This window comes from Numida meleagris, chromosome 4 (genome assembly GCF_002078875.1).
Source record: "Numida meleagris isolate 19003 breed g44 Domestic line chromosome 4, NumMel1.0, whole genome shotgun sequence".
In the NCBI taxonomy this organism is placed as follows: domain Eukaryota; kingdom Metazoa; phylum Chordata; class Aves; order Galliformes; family Numididae; genus Numida; species Numida meleagris.
In genome coordinates this window covers 64,314,687-64,336,080 of record NC_034412.1, presented here as the reverse complement: position 1 = coordinate 64,336,080, position 21,394 = coordinate 64,314,687, and the positions used below count along the sequence as shown (strand labels likewise).

Below are 21,394 nucleotides of genomic sequence, written 5' to 3'. Positions count from 1 at the left end.
TCAAGGCAATGGTAAAGATCTGGATACAGCACATTAAATGTCATGTCTGTGTCTGTACCCATGTCTGCTGGATTAGCAACACGATCCACAAAGAGCTCTCTCTCTTACCGAAGGCTGCAAGAATCATTTTGAGGACACATTCTGTCTTTGGATTGCCTCTGATCTGAGTGATGATAAAATTGCTGTTTGCCTCAGGAAAAATAGTAAATTTAATTATAATTATGAATTAAATGAACTGGGGGAAGATGCATTTTTGCCAGGCAATGATATATATCTTGCACATTGCTTCATAAAGCTAGTACACACCCTTCAGTGTGTTAGAGTAAGAAATAAAATTGCTTTCCTCCTTTTGATCTAAATCTCCTTTTTGTTACTCAGATACAAATCAGATGTGACTTGATTGCCATCAGTACAGTTTTACCAGGTTAAGCATCAATGTGGGAGGAAAGGAGAAGGTATGACCAAGATGGAGGAAACAGAGCACAAGCTGATTGCTGTAGGTAACCCAGCTGTGCAGGGTGTCCACATTAGCCATGTCAGAGTGATAACTGTTTACTGTTTCATCTTCCTTTGCCATTGGTTTAATATCTGACCATGCTCCATTCATATGAAACAGGAAAATGGAGTGAAGTGTGCAGTGTGAGCGGTCCTGTTCACCGCAGTGCTGTAAGCCAGCAGGAGCGCATAGGCTCCTTTTGCTTCTGCAGTTGTGCAACTTTCCCATTTTTGAACCATTGCTCTCAGCCTTAGCAGGCACCCTGTGCAATGTCGAGCTGTGTGCTGGTGTTACACGGGAAAGCACGTTGCTCTCTTCTCTCTTTCAACTCTCTCAAACTTGCTGAGATAGGCTGGTGGACAAAATGAAAAGGATTACTACATCCGATCTCTGGTAGCCTAAATTTTATTTATTTATTTATTTATGTCTTTATTATGTTCAGTATAGTAGGCCTGTCATCAAACAGAAGAAACCTCCTTCCTGGGCTCAAGTTGATCTAAAAATCCAGTACTTCAGGTGTCTCAGATGACCATGCCCTGGCTTTAGAAAGGGCTCCAGGTTGGCACCTGTGCCAATGATTGCACACTGCTGACAATGGATTGCACGTTGCTTCCTGGACCTGTGTTGAAGTTGCTTCCTTTGGTGAGGGTAAAAGAAGGAAAGAAGTGATGTGTTTGGGTTTTGTTCGATGTGTGTGTTTTTGGGGAGCAGCCCCAAAATCTGTTTGGAACAGCAGCCTCCTGATCTACGTGCACATGACTGTTAAGTGGTGGTGGCTTTCATTCTCCACCATGCAGAGCTGGCATTTGTCCTCCTAGGGAGGCGTCATTCAGCCAAGGTCTGGTAGGACTGTCTGCACTAAGTTGTTGTGGGTGCAGGAGAAATTAATTCCTCTTTCTAGTATCTATTTATTTCATTTCTGAACTGAACTCACCCATTTCATTGAGTGCTCTATCAATTTCTCTATCATTTTTTTCCCAAACCATGCCTGCCCTCTGCTTTCACTGCTGAAAGAGCATTTAATTTTGTGGGTGCTCAGTAAACGTGAGTCTGAAATTCCCTTCAGTATGTTCCCATGAGAGTTCAACAAGGTTCAGCATGTATCTCATTTGTGGGCTGCCACAAAGCCAAAGCCTCCTTTTTAGACACAGAAGGCCTGCAATGAATTCAACTCCAAGCAAGCAGAGCTGAGCCTTCCAGGCTGGCCAAATATGATTCTGTTATAAAACTGCAGTCTTCCCAGGCTATTTGGTGAAATCTTTCGTCTCTGAGATACTGAAGAATAAGGTGTGATTGCCTCATAGCATGCTGTCCTTGCAATCAGCTGGCCGCAGGGCTGACAGAGGATATGGTGCTGAGAATGCCACCTTCTCCTCTTCCTTCACAGGGTAAAGCAGGGAAATGTGCTTTCTGTTTTCAGTGGGCTTCTGGGATGGGGCAGGGACAAGAGGGACCTCTGACAGGGCAGCTACTCACTAGTAATTCTCTCCATCAACTTGCTTCTTGCTTACTATTCACATCTCATTGCGTCTTTGAAGAAGTCCTGTTTTCTCCCACTTCTAGCTCAGGCAACAGAAAGGGGCTATAAAGTAGAGGCACATTGTATGGCATACAGGATTTTTGCTTCCATGCTTCCCATCTGGTGGCACCATAATATTGCATACCCTTCCTTGGATTTAAGAAAATTCAGGGACAAAAGGACTTAGAGTTGAGCGATTTTTCCCTTCCTGTTTTCAGGAAGCATGCACTGTAAAACAAACCGTTGCCTCCATCCTGAGAAAGCTGTCTTACCCAGCTAGCACCTGCTGTTAATCTCACAGTAAACAATACTCGTTGCTATAGAAAGCCTTTAATCATAACATTAAAAACCAAACAGAAATCCCATCCATACTGTTAGCTCCGGCTGCCTTCCTTGCAACACTCAGGGAATGATCTTGCTGAGTGATGGGCATCCAAATGCAAGCGGAATTAGCTTTGCAGCCATTCATTTTAAATTGCTCTTGACTCATTCTGAAGTAAATTCCATTTGAGAAGAATTTGCTGCAGGTCTCACGCAAGGAGATAATGGTCCTATCTATTATGATCTAAGCAATAATAGTGTAAGTCTCGCACTTCAGAAATATAGTGAGTTATACACTGGGCTGATGAGAATTAAAGCTTGATATATAGTAATAAAACTAGTGATCTAGAGATGAATAGATTGGTGTATGAAACACAATATTTTCCTGCCACAGATTAGAACAGGGATACTAGTCCATAAAAAGGGAAGTGTACCATAAAATCTCCTTTTCCACTTGTTATGCTTGAAGAGCTATAATACATACAGTTTTACAAACAAGTGCATGAAAAGAATGAAGACCTTGACATCAAAAGGCTCCTGCTTAGACAAAGGTTTGTTTTAGCTTCATAGAAGATTAAACTAAAATTAAACTGAAATTTCTGTGTGTCATTCTGTGCCAGTTTCAATGCTGATTCCAGTGATGCTTTATCTTTTCCTATAGATTTTGCATTTGATTTGCACTTAAAAAATATATAAAATTGTCAGATATTACAGAAGGCAAATAAAAGAGCACATCTGTATTCAGGCCAGCAACTAAAATAAAAATTCCAAATTAAATTTATAGATTAAAAGGACTTTTTAAAATTTACTCTCTTAATATGAATGAATTGCATAAGTGAAATCAGTTTAGCGGTACCATTAATCAGGTCTTTTGTCTTGCTAATATAAATCAGTCAATAACAACAGATGGGCTGAACACTTTATTATGTGAAAATAAAGATGAATGTGACATATTGCAGAAGTAAACTTGCAGCTCAAAGTTGCTGAGCACAAAAGGGGACTTGCTGTAACAGAGGAGAAGTGTGCAAGCCTCATGTTTGTATTTGATCACGGCTGTGAAGAAGCCATGGCCATGGCAGAATGATTGGCAGTCAAAGTTTGTTTGTTTGTTTCCTCCAGACAGAGGAAAAATTGTCTAATTTAAATAAGAGTTAAATAAGAGTGATATAAAGTTTGCTTCTTCACTGAGCAATTGGAAGATGAAAATTTTAAATATCCAGAGAGAATCATCAGGAAGATTGAGATCAAATTCTCAGACAAGATTTATCCCCTTGTATAGAGATGGAGTGCACCAAGAGAGCTGACCTCCAACTGCCTACAGAAACAGACCCACTGCGCCACGTAGTTGTAACACAGTAATCCCTCAGAACAGTAAGTCAGAGTATGGTGTTCTTTTGGAGAGAGGAATGGCCCACGCTTAGCTGGTCAGGAGAAGCTTTGATGGAAGTATTTATAGAATCACTGGAAACATGGCTTAATGAAAGCACAGATTCATTAAATGGCTTTAAGTTCTGCTGAAAGCTTGCTTTGTAGAGCATTTGCAAGTATCCTATGTTGATGTTTTCAGAAGTAAATGTGTTTGACCTTTCAGAATAATTTGTATGTAATAAACTACCATTATAATTATGCATTCACATTGCTGCAAACATCACTATGAAAGTATAACAATATATAATTCAATTTTTAAAAAAAAATGCAAAATTTTGATCTGAATTTGGTTCCAAATCCCACCCCAAGTGAGCAGCCTGTGCTTTAACTGTAATCCACCAACAAGTGACTTGGGCTGGTTCTTTTTTATTTGCTTGTAAGAATAGGCTTTTCCAACAAGTTGAATGCAGCAGGTAAACCCCCACCTTTATCTTTTCTGCAGCTCTCTGCTCCCTCCTTCTAGGTTTTCTATTTACATCTTTGCTAAGATGCAGCTAATTGGTCAGGCAGCAGAAGTATTGCCTTTGATAATGTGCTGAAATCTAGTGGTGAAAATAAATACATTTATTCTTCCAGTCACCAGAAATTAGTGAAGCAATACTTGTTTAATTATGAAACATATGTGTGCTTTGTTAGTTTCCATCTGTCTGCTCACTGATTTGCAATTAAATGACCAGAAGAAAAAGATACATCCTGTGGCAATTCAGGGGAAATGATTCATCTCTAATGTTGCTGTGCTGCATCTGGCTGTGGAGCAACGTGTGTGAGGGAGGGAGGCAGTGGGAATGTGGGGAGTTACAGGCAGGAGGGGATGAGAAATGCTGGAAATCCTTTTGCTTCAGTTCAGGCATGTTTTCTGGTCAGGAAACAAATGTTGTGTCACCTCGCTTGCTGAATGTCATCGTTCCCTTTGGGAAGAGCTGGAGAGCAGAATAGAGCAAGGAAGAAATACCTAATGAGAAGTGGACAGAGTACTGCAGAATGGGAGGCTGGACTGGTCGGAGTGGAAAGAGGAGGGAGGGAAAGTGTTAAAAATTAAGCTGCACTATTTGGAGCACTGGAGATGGAAACGGAATTATTATTGCATGTCACAGATGTTCTCTTTGCTAGAAAAATGCCAGGCTGTATTTTGTGGTCCTTTCTTCGTACACTGAACAGCTCCACTGTGTTATCTCTGAAGGAGTGATGTGGTAATGAAACAAGCTCATTAATATAGAGAAAAAATGGTAAACAATTATGAATTAATGTGGAAAAAAAGGTGAACTTATGCTATATTCATAAACAGTTCAAGAGGCTCACAAAGTCTCTTACTGCATAGGGTCCTTCCATCGCTAAGGGAGATATGCAGCCTAACTTGTATAGCTCTGTGCCTGGGCAGCCAGCTGCCTTCTTGTCCCATTTCCTCTTTCTGACACTACTCTTTCTCATCATTCTGCAAGGCTATGGCTGGAAGGAGAGCCTTCCATGCCCATGTAATTCTGAGCACCACTGGCTCAGGCATGGCTTGGGTATGGGAAGGACATTTCATCTGACATTTCATCTTCATGAAGACTGGCAGGGAGGAGATAACCAGTCTTCTGCAGGACATTTTTATCTTGATGTTCTGTGCTGTTTTATTGTTCACCAGCAAAGTCCGTCATTGTTTATAATGGTAACTGCTTCAGAGGCAGAAAGGAGATGATTGAATAAAGCTCTCATGACCATCAGCTTATTGCTGATGGATCTGTCACCATCTGGAGACCCCCATGCCCCCTCCTCCCCAGAATTCTTGCACACATTGGCAGCAAGCGGGTGGGACAAGGGTTGTTGTCAACTGAAATGATGCTATCTCCACTCAATTAGTGTTTTCTGGCGTATAAATACTCAGCAGAAAGGGGCAGAAGGGCTTGAAAGAGAGGTTTGTGAAGAGGGAGCAAGAGAAGAAGAAAGGTACGTGGGTTGGGTGTAGTTAGTGATTCCTTCTGTTTGTTTGGACTCTTTTCCTTCTTCTCCAGGCTTCTTGCACTGAATTAACTCATGACCATTAGCTCCAGGGAGGTGCACATGTTCGTTAAATCTATAGCATGGGGCTGCATTAGGCCAAAGTTTCACCCTCTCACGGCTTGCATGCCCTGTGTTGCAGATCCTGCTTCCTCTCCATAGTGGGAACAGTACAGATGATGGTGCCACAAGCCAAATACATTAAATACAGCTTGGCACTCTCATTAGCAGTCTTAACAACAGTCTGAATGCTGAACAAAGAGGCATAGACTGGACATGCATTTAGTCTTCTGCCCTTAAATTTAAAATTGTTCATCTAAAATGAAAGACATTATTTCCTATTTGTAACATCCTCAGCCTATACTTGCTCTGTGCATTCACTTGATTAAACACAGTGATAAGTCACAATAGTAAAGTGTGACCTTGAAGCCTTCAAAAGTTTCTATTATTTCTTTTTACGGTTTTGCAGTCAACTCTCCCAAGCGCTAACATAATGTTTTATTGCTTGTGTTGCTGGTGATGATAACAAAGGGCCGTTCCCAGTCATGTGAATGTGCACATCGCTGTCACATCACATAGAGAAAGGAGAACTGAGGATGTAAAGAGCAATTTCTTCAAGTCTGCAAACAGCAGTGCATTTAAGCCTCTGCCTAAGAATGCTCCTAAGATAACCTTTTATTTGAAAAGCATGCTTAGGAAGTGCTTGTGACTCTTTGCTGAATTTTGGTTGTTTCATTTGTCCTTCTTGTTTCTTTTTTTGCAGATGATGATTTTTTTCATGAACTTCCAGAAACTTTTCCTTCTGATCCTCCAGAGCCATTGCCCCACTTTCTCATCGAACCCGAAGAAGCTTACATTGTGAAAAACAAACCTGTGAATCTGTACTGCAAAGCAAGCCCGGCCACGCAGATCTATTTTAAGTGCAACAGTGAATGGGTTCATCAGAAGGACCATGTAGTGGATGAGAGAGTAGATGAAACCTCTGGTGAGTTTCCATTATGTCATGAGAACTAAAATGCAGTAATATCAAGCCAACCTGTGTAATCTAGCCGCTATTCATACGGCAGCTACTTTTCTGGAGTACTGTGTCCAGGCCTGGGGCCCCCAGCACAAGAAGGATGTGGAGCTGTTGGAACGAGTGCAGAGGAGGGCGACCAAGATGATCAGAGGGCTGGAGCACCTCTCCTATGAGGAAAGGTTGAGGGAACTGGGCTTGTTCAGTTTGGAGAAGAGAAGGCTCCGGGGAGACCTCATTGTGGTCTTCCAATACTTGAAGGGAGCGTATAAACAGGAGGGGGATCAATTGTTTGTGAGGGTGGATAGTGATAGGACAAGGGGGAATGGTTTTAAGCTGAGACAGGGGAGATTTAGGTTAGGTATTAGGAGGAAGTTTTTCACACAGAGGGTGGTGACGCACTGGAACAGGTTGCCCAGGGAGGTTGTGGATGCCCCGTCCCTGGAGGCATTCAAGGCCAGACTGGACGTGGCTCTGGGCAGCCTGATCTAGTGCTTGGCGACCCTGCACTTGGCAGGGGGGTTGAGACTCGATGATCTTTGAGGTCCTTTTCAACCCAAGCCATTCTATGATTCTATGATTCTTTACTCCTGATGCAGTTGTGAATTCTGCAACTGGCAATACTGAGCACTAGCTGTCATAGCACAAAGGTGGTGTCTGCATCCAGATCAGTTAGTAAAGTGTGATTTGTAGAGGGTTCTACTCTCATCTGAACCAAAAACTATAAGGACCTTGCACAAAAAATAGATAATTGTTTCCTCAGCCAAATCTATCCCCTTGTTCACTTCTCCAGTGTCACAAATTCTGAGTGGATGTTCTGCATTTTAGGTACAGATCAAGAACCACAATTTCCACCAAGTGCTGAAGAGTATGTGGGTTGTCCCTAGAATAGGGTTTTTCTTGGGGAGATCTGGGGGATAGAAGAAAAAAGAAAAAAAAAAAAAAGGAGAAATTTAATCATCTTCTAGCATGATTCTATGAAGGAAGGAGAAAGTACACGTGGGCACAATTTAGAGCAGGGTATTGATCCAGAGAAAGCACCTGGCTGTTATTCCATTACATTTTTCACCTGCTCCATAGAGCCCATGTGATGGAGAACTGCAGTACGTTAGCAAGGAAAAGAAAGAAAGGAAATATAAGCCCAGAGCCTCATCCTTCTTCAGTCAGTATCAGAAATCCAATGGCATTCATGGGGGCTGGAGGCAAAGCTTAAAAACTTGAGCTATTAACTAGCGTAAATCAAAGATATGATTGTTCCAATTTGGGAAGACTGGTAATCAATTGAGATGGAGTCACGTGCAAGGAATGAAGGGAAACTTACTTCAAAAACTCAAAACAGCAGTTTTGATGGCTCTGAGAAAAAGCGGGATACTAAGCAAGAAGGCACCTTTCATTTGGGAATTACACCACCACTTGGTCTAATTACTTAGAAAAATAACTCCACCAGATGTCTTGGAAGTCTCTTGTGAACTGGCTTTTATTTGTTTCGGCTCATTTATTTGTACAGAGATCAAAAGCATAAGCTTTTAACAGTACTGTGGTGCTCTCAGCTTGAGAAAAAGAAGGTGGGTGTAGGGAAGAAAGACTCTCGAAAAAATCTATATTAAACTTCAGGTCTCTTTATTTGGTTGTAAGAATAGGCTATTCCAGCAGGGTGGATGCAGCAGAAAAACTCAAAAAAAGAAATATCTTAATACATCAGCTTTTTTTTTTCTTTTTTTTTTTCTTCCATCCATGGTAGTGCACTGCTGTGAAGGACAAGCAAGAGAACAGCTATCACTGTGTTAGTTCTTTAAGCTTTTATCAACATCAGTATTCAGTAACTGCATTATGGCTTCTGTGCAGTACAGTCACAGGCAGCTTTGAAAATGAAGGGTCTGATTTTTCTCAGTAACCTAGAAGAACTAAAACAACATTTGTTTTGAACTCAGCAGTTCTGTGCTGATCTGGAGGAGGAAAAAATAAGTTTCTAAATGATTGTTTTCAGGTTTCTTCTTCTTTCTGATCTGAGAAGTAACATTCCATGTAAACAATGAAAAAGTATGGCCAGCTTTCTTATGGAAAAGCCAGTGTAAGGCCTGTAAAAATCAGTTGTGAATCATGTGCCTCAAAAGATAAGCGCTGAGAAAAGCGCTGCTCTGTAGAGAGAAAAAGAATACCTAAAAATGCTGTGAATTTACTGAGTAACCTGACTTGAATACTTCAAGTTCACACGTAGTTAATATATAGTCTAGTGTTAATGTGTTGGGTAAAATTGGTGCAATCATGCCCAATAAAGTGCAAGATGGAGACAAAAGCATTATATTAATTCTCAGAACTTTAAACATAACAAGACAAAACAACAAATTATTGAGAATGCCTAACAATAAATGCATTCTGTAAGCTTTATTATGGGAGGTAGTTTACACTTAGGAAACATTGACTTAAAAGCTTGAGACAAAATAAGAGCAAGAAGTTACAAAGCTGGCTCATCCTGTTAGCGCTCTTGTTCTGCAGCACAGCTTACAGGTCTGAGGGAAATGCTGATGTGTGGGCTGTAGTTTTCAATGCAAGTGAAAAATTCAATGCAGCACTTCTTTGTTTTTTCAAAATCTCATTCTGTGAAGAACTTCATGGTGCCATAAAACAATTTGAAGCAGAGAATGCAGAAGCCTAGTCTTGAAAATAGATGCATCTGAATATACTAGAGGACAAATGTTTTGAATGATAAACAGCAGTAATTACATGTAAACAAAACCCATATCCAATTAGAGGTACTACATTAGAGAACTTACATTCATCAGTCAACCTGGTTGATGCCAAAAGGTTGGTTAATGCATATCACAGGTGCAACTGTTTGTGCATCTTCCTCTACTTAAACTGAGAATCTATAGCTCATTACAGAGTGTGGAATATAAATGGATAAACAGTATACTTAAGATAGGAGTAAAGTTGCAGGTAAAATAGAAACTTTTTTTTTTTCAAAATAGTGAAAACTCAGGAAAATGTATATCTGTTGCCAGAAGAGCTAGAGACGAAGTTGTAGGACACCATGGCTTTGATGGTTTATACTGGTGCCTAATGAGAAGGCATTAAACATATGAGGTGATCAGCCTGGCAGCTTGCACCAGCCATCCTGCAAAGCCCTTTGACTCTACCACTTCTGAGGCTACTTAGGTTTCTTTTGCTTTTTTTTTGGCTAGTTAGTGCAGTAGTTGTGACAAAGGGCACAGCAGTAGCTGTGAGCTGCACAGAGGGTGGTGAACGGTTGGCAGCTCAAGCCTGTGCTGCTGCTGGCTTCAAGCTTGCAGAGAAGGAGGCTGGAGAAAAAGTCCACAGATCAGGATATGCCCAGCTCTAATGTGCACATGTGTTGAGAGGAGGTGTGTGCCTGTGTGTGTATGAAGAAAGTGGGTGCATTGCCCTGTCTGCACATGCAGAAGGGCTCATGAAATTCAGTCTGTCTTCTTGGAGCACCGCTAACAGTAAACTCCTTGTTTACCCATCTTGTAATAACCCAGAGCTCAAAGAGATCTCATTTACAGAGTATTTCTGCTACTCGGTCATGTAAGACAAGCAGCTGAGAACTCAGCATATTCTCCTCCTGTGATGTTTTACCGTTCCTAAGGTCTGTTCTGCACAAATATGAAGAGGTGCACCATGCTGAGTTGCTCTTCAGCTGCCATTTTTGAACCAGGCTTTCCCTCTCTGGCCCTTAGGTAGAAAAAAAGAGCAAAGGAACCAACAAACAGGCAATAAAATATATGACAAGAAAATAGTAAAGGTCAAGTATGCTTTCTTTTCTACAGCACAGGTAATAGGAAAGAAAGACAGCTAAAGTATAGGTATGATGCCAGCAGTACTTCATCTAGGAATTGTAAATGATGCATGAAAGAGAGAAATACGTTTTGATTTGTGAAAGATTTTATGCTTATGGACTTTGAGCCTGTGGTGAGGAATTAAATCTGCCTAGAGATAATTAACTCTTCTTATAAGGCAAATTTGTTTCTGCCACCAATAAAACTAGAGAAAACAGCACAGCAATACTTGTGGTGCAAACGAGGAATGAGAGCGCAGTCATACCCTCATTGAAGAGAGCTCTTAGACACTAATAATGACTATTTTTAAAATGTTAATTTTTAAGAGGAGAAAAATAAACATTTATCCTGCATTTGTTTATATATATGTACATATATATATATGCGTGTGTATGTGTCCTTTTATTTATAACAGAAAAGGTACAAAGTAAGAGTTATATACCTATGCACTTTGCACTGTGCCCTATTTTTAAACAGTAGGTAAAGCTTTGCTGTGAGGAACATGCACAGGGACTCTGGGGGAGTTGTTGCCTTCTGGTTGGAGAGAATGAGAACAGTAACAGCGACGGGGTGTTCTAGTACCACTTTATTTAATTAAATTGTCCTGAAGAGAGCCTGGCAAAAAATTCCAGTGATTGAGCCTGAGAAGCCAGAAGCTTTACATAGAAGATCATTAAATTCTGTTTTAAACTTCAGACTCTCTGGAATTTTTTTTCTTTATGAAAAAGTTAAGCATTTTCATAAAGAAGTCAAATGGGTGCTTTGAAAATCTTTAGTGCGCATCTTTGACTTTCATTTCCTATGTACATGAAATACAAGGCAAGTCATGGTCTTTTTTTATGTTTTTGCTGGAATATTTTCCCATTAATATGGAAAAATATATGTAAAGAAATAAGAACACTGGTTTTAAAAAGCAAAAATGAAAGTTGTTTTGAGGGAGCACATTTCATTTTATGACTGACTCTCATAAAAGATAATAGCAAAGAAAGTAAAACGAACCCTGCAGAACTGCTGCTTTTGGGGACAAGAGAATTCCATTGTCACAGAGTGGGAAGCTTAATAGCATCAATAATTATTAGAGAAATTTTTGCACATTTTCCAAATTATTGCGCCTCTAAAAATGGCTATGGCAAAAGGTTTTATTTTGTGTGTCTCCTTTTTATGGAGAAATATTTCCGTGCAGAAAAAACATTCTGCAGTGGCAGAAAAGTTGCAGACATATAGAAAATCAGGACCTTGCACCACTTTCATTTGTCCAGAGGGATTAAATGCTGCTAAATCAAAACAAATATTGCCCTGTTGTACAACCGAGAGAAATCAGGACTACCGCTTATCCATTTGGATATGCATTGTAATAGTTTCCCCATGAGTATTAACGCGAAATGATCTATAAACCCTCCCTTGCTCTCTTCAATGGCAGTGACTTGTTCTCTCTCTGCTTCGAGCAAAGAGAAGACAATGTTTGGAACATTTCAAGTGCTAATGAGACATGTAGAGCAATTTGGTCAACATTCAGTTGGCCTACATCTTATTTTTCTCAAATGTGTAGGGAAAGAAAGACTCAGGAAGTTTACTGATTCCCTCCTGAGTGCTCCCAAATAGCAGCAAGATGGAATAAAGACTCCCGCACTTGTCCTGAGGGCTCAGGCTCAGCTAATGCAAAAGTCTATCTGTGCCATCAAAGAGGAAAGATGTGCTGAGGGAGGCTCTGTTAAGGACCAGATGAAATCACCAATCCTTTTACCCATCTCCAGCCTTCAGAAGCAGGATCTCAGGGGACCTAACATCCACCAGGAGCATCCTGGTGCTACTTTGCCCTCAGCAAGGAATAAAGGTAACTCCCTAGACTTCCCTTGAGTAGTCCCTTCCACTTGCCACCTCTCCTCAAATCAACAAAAGCAATGAAGTTAGAATCTGGATCAGAATAAGATTTCCACCTGCTGAAGGTGGCTTTTCAGACTGCACTCAGCAGGGTAATATGTTCTTCTTTTCAGACAGAAGTCTCAGACTTCTTCATTTCAGTCTCTTGACGTAGCTGCTGCTGTGATTCTTGTGCTTACCTCCCACTATTACCTTTTCCCATTAATAATGTATTTCTGGATGACTTGTAGATTTGATGAAAGGAGACTGAGCTTTTGACATCTGGTCAGCATTGATCTGGCAAATAGGAGGTTGTTACCTTAAGCAATGGCTTTGGCAGCATGTCAAGGGAGTAGGCATCCAACTAGCTAAATCTTTAATAGTTCTCCCTCAACAGAGAGATCAAAGATTGACGTCTACCCTTTTGCCTCTAAGGCAGTTCTTGCAGGATGCTGCAGCCAAGACAGTGTGGAGAAGCCTCCACAGTGACTCTCTGCTGTTCTGGCACCATTTACAGAGACAGAAATATCACTTCCACAGCACTCTATCACTTTCTTTTTCTCTGTGTGTATACATCTCATGAAAGCTCTTTCTTTTAGTGTTTGTGACACTATGTTTTGAGGCTGCATTGCCCTAGCAAACAAAAGCCCCAACGACTTGTTTGACCTCCAGCTAACATTCCTTGTTGAAGCTGGGACTTTTGATTATACAAAGATCATCTTACACCCTCTCATTTTGAGTAGTTGTGTGCTTTTGTCCTGGTATTTTTAATGAACAATAGAAGCTATTGCTACTGTTAAAATGCGGCACATCTTTGAATATCAGCAGTGGAGAACTTAATTTAGGAGTCCGTCCAGATATGAAATTTAGGTACCGTGAGAGAGGAGCACAGAGGGGTGCCGTTTTCTGTGACCTCCTGCTCTTTTCCTCCTGCACGTATTCCTTCCTTAATGCCTGTTTGCTTCTTCATGACCTGCTAAGGCCTCCTAATTCTCTTTATTATTTTTCAAGTGTTCAAAATATGACCAGTTTCCCTTTGCAACTTCAGTAAGGAAATGACAAGTGATAGTAAATGCTACAGTTATGCCTGAGCCTGCAATATTTTGACTCTCTGGGGCAGAATACTGTGGGGTTATGTTAGTATGGGTAACCACATATCATAAATAAGGATTGTTTTCATTCCACTGTTGTCATAAGCCATTTTATTTTCTGTTTGTCATCAGATCAAATCCATTACAAACATCAAGCGCTCCGATTCAAAATAATTATTTCTTAGCAACATATTGCCAATTTTTAGCTCTATACCTTCAATACTCTCCTCTAATCCAACTCATTTCAAGGAAATTTAAAAAATGTGTCCATGTATCTTTTCCAAATACTTCTATTAACGATTTGGAGACATGGGCTGGAATTTATACTCTAGTCCATTTTCTTTAGTAATTCAAACTCTATCTGCTCTCTGCAAGGATGCTGTAAGTGAAACATGCTTATATGTATGGTCTGAAAGGCTGCAGCTGGTCCAGAAAGGGCAGCAATCTCTGTTCCCAGAAGACTGAGATTCTATGGAAAGGTACAGAATGTTTACTTACCTAGAAATATATGAACAAACCCACACTATTTTCCTATTTGACATTTTGTTTGGTGCTATTTTAGGTGCCACTCAGGCCTCCATTCTGCCCATCACTCCCTGTGACCATGTGGGAGGCCTCTGCCTATCACTACTGCATGAGGAGCTCTCTCCTCTCTCAGGAGGCATCTCCCAAATCAGCTGCTGGCAGCATGGTCCACGGCACACCCTGATCAAGGGAATACTCCACAACAAAGCTACTGTAGGCATTTTTGCAAGAAGGCAAAGTTTCCTCTTTTATCTTGAGTAATTAGTACATTTTAATAGAAAAAGAGCCGTTTTGAAAACTTCAGAAGAAACACATGCATGCTCCTCCAGAGAATCCCCATTTTCTGGGATATAAATTCAAAATGATGGTGGTTTTGGGGTTTGGGTTGTTTTTTGTTGTTGTTGTTTTTTTTTTTTCATTTGAAGGAAGTGGAGACATCAATGAGATAAGTACTGAAAAAAGGAAGGGAAATTATATTTTTGCATAGAGAGTAAGTACATTAGGCCATACATTCGCTTTCCTGCATATAGGTAGTGCAAAACTATCACCTGAACCCATAATTTATTTATCTTTAGTATAGAAGATTGCAACAGACTGTGTGGATTTTGAGTTTTGACTCTACTGAATATAGTATTTACGGTAAATAACACACTTATAATGCATATATTACCATATAATTATTTTCTTCATTAATCATACTGTGCTACCGAGGGTTTTTTATCCCTGTAAATACTTCTGGAAGGCAACTCCTAGCTCTTCCATCTAGACACCTTCTTTTAATGCTCATAGCCTTAGGCACCTGCCTGTTCTTGTGCCATGGCTGTTGTTTCAAGGGGACCAGCCACTTCCTGACCTGGCGTTCCCATGTGCCAAAACACTGTGGTGCATTGATGAGTTGGTTTGGGCTCGTATCAGCTCGAATGCACTGAATTCCTTTGCTCTGTCCTGTAGGGTATCCGGGGATGCTAACAGGGGGCAAGAGGAGCTACTCTTCCTGCAAGTTAATTCTGCCCAGGCTCTTTCAATGAGTAATGTTGGGTAGGTGAGAAGGATCATTCCAAATTTTCCGTGGGTTTGCCACATATCTCTGTGCAAATCACTCCACTTTTCTGTTATTTACCTCTGCTAAATGCTCTGGGACCAACAGATAAAAACTTAGGGCATTTGTTCATTTCTTGTTGCAGCATTGACTTCCTATCTGCAGCTGTTCTTCTAATTGTCCTGAACGTTTCCTGTGGGCTTCTAGGAAAACAAATCTGAGACAGGAAATAACTTTATATAAAACAATAAGAAGAGGAAAATGGATGTATATTGTATCCATTTGAATCATTTGAAGATATCCTTCTGAATATTTCCAGCCTACACCTGCTCCCTTCACAGTTTTTCCTTCATGAAGCCCTTTGTTAGACTCATAATCCTGTTAGTCCCCTTAGATTCCCAGAAGACATCTTTAGACATTTGTCCACCCATCACAGCTTTGCCCAGCACTGCTTTGGTTTTCCACTCATGGCCCTCAGCTCCTTTAAAACTGAAAGCCCTTTGCAGGGGATCTGGGGTCCCTGTGGTGAGGTTGGTCAGGAGCCTGTAAGGCCAGTGAGTTTTGGCTTTGTGTTTGGCATGGGAAGTGAGTTTCAATTGCTTTTTGGATACAGGAAGGGAGGAGAAGAAGACCAGAGCCTAGATTTGTGTGCTGCCCAACAGAAGGGCTGCAGCCAGCAGCAACCTGGCACTGCCAAAGAAGGGATGCTTGCATCCTATAGATGCACGTTTCTCAGTTAATAGGAGAATGACTCATTCTGAAGTTTCTTCATGAAAATCCCTGAAAGTATTCTGGGAAATAGAAGGTTCAAATTATATCTTACATTTTCTTTGCTGAGATCAAGCAATAGCCCTATTTTCACTAAGCAGTCAGGGCTCCAAATCATTGCTCAGGGGGCAAGGCAGAGTGGCAGATGTCACACGGTGCTCTGCCACATGCAGGATCTAATTTTGTGCTGACTTTATGGGTTCATGGCTTGTACCTGTTTTGTCCTTCCTGTGCATTCCTCCTTCATACTTACTGAGCAACACGATGTGCTGGGTACCAGCGCAGCTGCTGTTCACTGTTCTTTCTCATCATATTTTAATGGGGTGTCTTTCATAACTCATAACTTCTCATCCTTCTTCACATTTTGATTGTGAGAGCAGAAAAGATGTCTTTCATCTGTCTCTTCTGCATCTCTTCATCCCCCTGAACACTGATCTTCGGGCCCTCATGGCCTCTTCCATTATTTGGTCATAGCTTTTGATTTTAGAGGGGATCTCAGCTGGCTGATTGCTGCTTTGTGCTTCCCCCAGTGGCTTGTGTAACAATGCCTCTGCAATGAGTGGGATGTGGGAGCAGGCAGACCTTCAGGTTTGCCTGATGAAAGTCACTTCACTTAGTGCACTGGGCCTCTCTGAAAGCAGCTGCTTAACTTATTTTTGATACAATATTCAGCATACCCCTAAGTGGGCCACGAAACATGATGCCTAACATACAGAACAGCAGTGACAAAAAAACGGTGAGGCTGTGACACGTCTCCCCCATCCTTCTGTTCCCATGTAAGTGGACTAAAAAAGGGAAAAAAACATCTTGAGAAGGCTCCCGGGTGACCCCTTGTGTCACGTTGTGTCTGTCCTTGGTTCCACAATAGCTGCACCAGCCATTGAACCATGTCACCGCATAAAGCACACAGAAATGGGGCACTTCACCTCACCTCTGCTTCTCAAATTCATGGAAAATGGGTGTGGTACATGCATGCATGTATGCATATATGTGCTTTTTTATATAAATATGTCAGTAAGTCAATAAAAAAACAACTTGATGTATATTTTTACTTTTAAATGCTAAAATATATTTATTTAAAGATATACACACAAGCCCATTTATTGTTCCTTTCCTTTCCCAGCTCTTCCACTATGCAAAGAGAATGTAAACATGCTGTTCAAAATTCAGATGCTCTCTAGTGGCTTCCCAGATGTTTGAAGTTCAATAGAATTTTTTTCCCCCCTAATTTCCTCACTTCTTCTAGTGAAGTGCTAAACAACCATTATTCTTTTTTTTGCCTGCACATTGAGATTCATCTGTAGGCTCTAAACTGCCTCAAAAGTGCTTCAATTTTGCATGAGCACTAAGCTGGGGACTGGGAAGCATTACCCACTGCTGAAGGCCCAGATCATTAGAAAGAGCATGTAAATCCTCTGAACCAGAAATAAAAAGTGCACAGATTTTCTTTGTGAAGTCTCAACTGCAGCTTTATGTAAAACATGAACCTCTGGCAGGATTTTTTCCTGGCTTTTGGAAAAAAAAAAAAAAAAAAAAAAAGCAACGATATCTTTTCTCAGCCACATGTGCCTCAACCCAAAGCAGGGAAAATTGGGCTTTGACTCAAAAGCTGCGAAGAGTTCATCCTCTTGTTTTCCTGCATGGGTGCCCCTCTACCTCCCTTTCCCTCCATTCTGAGCTGCTGTTCATTGGGAAGGTTTGGGTAGGGGATTCCTTGTGCATTTCTTTCTACCCCAACACCTCAGAGCTCTAAAATGGTGACGGCTGTGGTACAAAGTAGATGTATGCTTGCAGGAGTTTTTCTTCAGTCCTGCTATACCAGAGCATGTTTCTTTCTTTTGTACAAGGAAGGAAAAAAACAGAGAATAGCAACAATAAGCACACATTGTTACTTGTGGAAGAGAACAGCGCATTTTGGAGCAATTTGTGCATATTAACACAAAAATACCAAGAAACAAAAAATAGCTTTCATTTTAAAAAAGTGAGGGGAGCGTTGTTTTTCCTTTGTCTCTGAGATGTTTATAGGTGAGAAAGAGCAATTCAAAGTAATAATATAGTGTTGAACATATAGAAAGCAATGAGGTGCCTAGGTAATCATGGAATTGTTTGAGTTGGAAGGGACGCTTAAAGGTCATTTAATCCCTGCAATGAACAGGGACACCCACAGCTAGATCAGGATGCTTAGAGCCCCATCCAGCCTGACCTTGAAGGTCTACAGGGATGGGGCATCCATCTCTCTGGGCAACCTGTGCCAGTGCTTCCCTACCCTTATCATAAAAAACGCTCTCTTTCTATCCAGCTTAAATCTCCTCTCTTTTAGTTTGAAACCATTTCACCTTGTCCTGTCACCACAGACCCTGCTAAAGAGTCTGCCCCCTTCTTTCTTGTAGACCTTCTTTAGGTATGGAAAGGCTGCTATCAGGTCTTCCTGGAGCCTTCTGTTCTCCAGGCTGAACAGCCCCAACTCTCTCAGCCTGTCCTCATAGGGGATAGCAGAGGGATATCTCACCTGCCATATGAGGATGAGCCCACATAGCCCTTGCCTACAGCCCACCTACTCCACACCAGCAGGGGCCAGAGCTTGCATTTGTTTTCCACCCCAACCCAAGAATTCAATTTTGAAATCTTTCTTACATCTTACAACACTCAATCCTTCAGATGTTAATGGGAAAAGAACAAAAAGGGCTTGTTTTCACTAAAAGAAAATAGAACCCAAAAAGGATGCATGTTCTTTAATTCCAGTTCAAAGTAAAATCTCTCTGAAGACAGCCCTTTGTAATTTCTGTGGAAGTGAGTAAGTCAGTTAAAAAACAGTGCAGGAATGAGGACTTTAGCTCAACTCACTGCTGTTAAGTGGTAATTAGATACCGTAGCTAACGTGCAGACTAGTGCAAACTTGATGTAGGTTTTAATGCAGAATTTTCATTAGGCTGTTCATCTGTATTAATTTGAGTCAAGGATGTATTTCTTTCCTAGGGAGAAAGTTATGAAGAGACCACAAATAGCTGGAAGCCTTTAATTTAAATATTTGAGCTAATATTTGTGGAAAATTATTTGTAATCTTCCTGCAGTTGCTTTCTACCACCAGCCAGCCATCAGTTAGGGAACAGCAGCACTGAGGCAAAAACAGGTGCATGCAATCACAAAGGAGAAGGATTCCTGAGTGTTAAAGCTGTTTGCTTTTTTAAAATATCTCTAGATATCTATCTGCCTATTTATCTTTTGTTGAGATTGCCACTGCTTTATGTAGAAAATAAGATATAGGCAAAGAGTGCCGTTATGCAATCATCTCTGTCCCATTAGGATGCACAGAGTACATTTTTCTCAGCAAGAACTTTAATATTTGAAGCTGTTCTTCTTGTACATAGCCTATTTATTCATTTTAAAAACACCACATTCTACAGCATAAGTACTCTGATGTTTTGGAGCAGAATTACTCTGTGACTGTGAGAGATCCATCTCTGCAAGGGGGTAAATAAATTCCATTCTGCGCTGATTTTATGGTTACCTTTGTAAAAAGGTTATTTCACAAAGGTGAGCGATCAGCCTTGTATTGCAGAGGCAGGTTTCTGGTAGCACCTGTGATAAGCAATTACATAAATCAGACAGATCATTCCAGACTATCGCTAACTACAAAGATCATCACTCTTGGCTTTGGTCATGTGAATTTTACCATCAGAGAACAATATAATGACAAAGGACTGTGTAATGGGAAACAAATCTGTTACCTTCTATTAAGTCTGTTTACGGTCATACCACTTTGGTGTATAGGCTTGGCTACTTTCACAAAGTCAAAAATATGAGGCTGTTTTAAGGAATTTTGGATGAAGCTTTTCGTATGAAATGTAAGACAGATGGGGCCTATGAGAACTAAAAATGCTTTCATCCTTTTTGCCAAGTTCTGCAGAGATGATGCAGTCCTTTCTGAAATAATTGCAAAACTCCTGTTTTAGTTTTTGATATCAGAATTCTCCTTCCACCTTTGTTTTTATTTAAAGAGCGCATACAGGCATGTTATTAAAATGCAGAGGCTGCTCTGAAAGTAATGCCTCCTATTTTATTATATTGGCCTGCAATGTCAGATGAGGATGTTGGTGGTATGGCAGCAGAGGCTGAACCTTCTCACCAATATTCCGTTACATTTTGTTGCCATGTGACAGATAGCAGCAGATAGGCAGTCGGACAAAATGATGTCTGACACAGGAGTGCATATGAAGCAAAGGTGTGTCATTGAATTTCTCCATGTGGAAAAACATGGCACCCATTGACATTCATTGATGCTTGATGAACATTTATGCAGACCAAACTGTGTCCAGTTCTGGGCTCCCCGGTACAAAAAAGACAGACATCTCCTGGAGAAAGTCTAGTGGAGGGCCACAAAGATGATAAAGGGCCTGGAGCATCTCCCCTGTGAGGAAAGGCTGAGTGACCTGGGTCTGTTCAGCCTTGAGAAAAGAAGACCCAGAGGGGATCTGATTAATGTCTATACATATCTAAGGTGTGGGAGGCAAAGGGATGAGGCCACACTCTTTTCAGTGGTGCATGGCGATAGGACAAGGGGAAATGGCCTCAAACTGAAGCATAGAAGTTCCACACAAAAGTGTGTAAGAACTTTATGACAAGGGTGACAGAGCACTGGAACAGGCTGCCCAGAGAGGTTGTGAAGTCTCCGTCTCTGGAAATGTTCAAGACCCACCTGGACGCCTACCCGTGCAACCTGGTCTAGGGAGCCTGCTTTGGCAGGGGGGTTGGACTCGATGATCTCTAGAGGTCCTTTCCAGACCCTACAATTCTGTGATTCTGTGATTCTGTGAAACAGTGGATGCAAGCACAGTGAGGAGGTGGGTGGTGTGTTTCAGCAGTGGCGAAAGTGACAGTGGTTTTACTCTCTGGTGCAGATTTTTAGGAGCATGGCATGCAGGCTCTTGTTCATTGCTGGTGAAAATACATAGCTAATGGTGGTGGCTGTGTTGAAAAAGAGTGCTTTGTAGCTGAGAACTTTCTCTATCAACTAGTGTTATTGTGCTCTTTGTATCTGTTGTAGTTTCCATAGAAATAAATAGGAGGCATTACTTTCAGAGTGACCAATGTACTGCCTGTAAGATGTGACTGTAGCAGCATGTGGCATTCCCTACCCCATAGCTGTTTTGCTGCTGACTCCCCAGAGCCTCATCTCTGTCCTCATGATATACGGTCTCTGACCTCCATTTCCCTGCTGCACAGTATGAAGTGAAATTTTGAGGAATTTAGGGGAACCTGTGACGGTCTAAGGAAAGAGAGCCAGCAGCACCAGCAGCCAGTTGTGGCAGAGTGCTCTGAGTACTGACTTCAAACTTGTTAAGGGTTGTAAGTTGCTTGCATGCAAATAAGCTATATTTCCATACTTGCAGTGGCTGCGAGACACCTGCAATCTATATGCATGTATCACAACAGTGTCTTTTCTCCAGACCAGCAGCTCATAAAGTTCAGTCTCCTTAAGAAATGTGTTCTATGGCATATGTGATTGCTAATTAATGAAATACCTTTCAGGCAAATGAAAGCACAAAAGCACAAAA

The 21,394-nt window shown here is 41.1% G+C and overlaps 1 protein-coding gene across 2 annotated transcripts in view; it reads left to right on the top strand.

Annotated features, from left to right (window-relative positions):
* The window catches only part of UNC5C (unc-5 netrin receptor C), a 239,716-nt gene that overhangs the window by 149,011 nt on the left and 69,311 nt on the right, over window positions 1–21,394 (top strand). For both annotated transcript variants that reach the window (XM_021396043.1, XM_021396044.1), the window contains exon 2: window positions 6,508–6,729. In XM_021396043.1, the coding sequence (XP_021251718.1) occupies window positions 6,508–6,729 (222 nt within the window). The remainder of the gene's footprint in view (window positions 1–6,507; window positions 6,730–21,394) is intronic.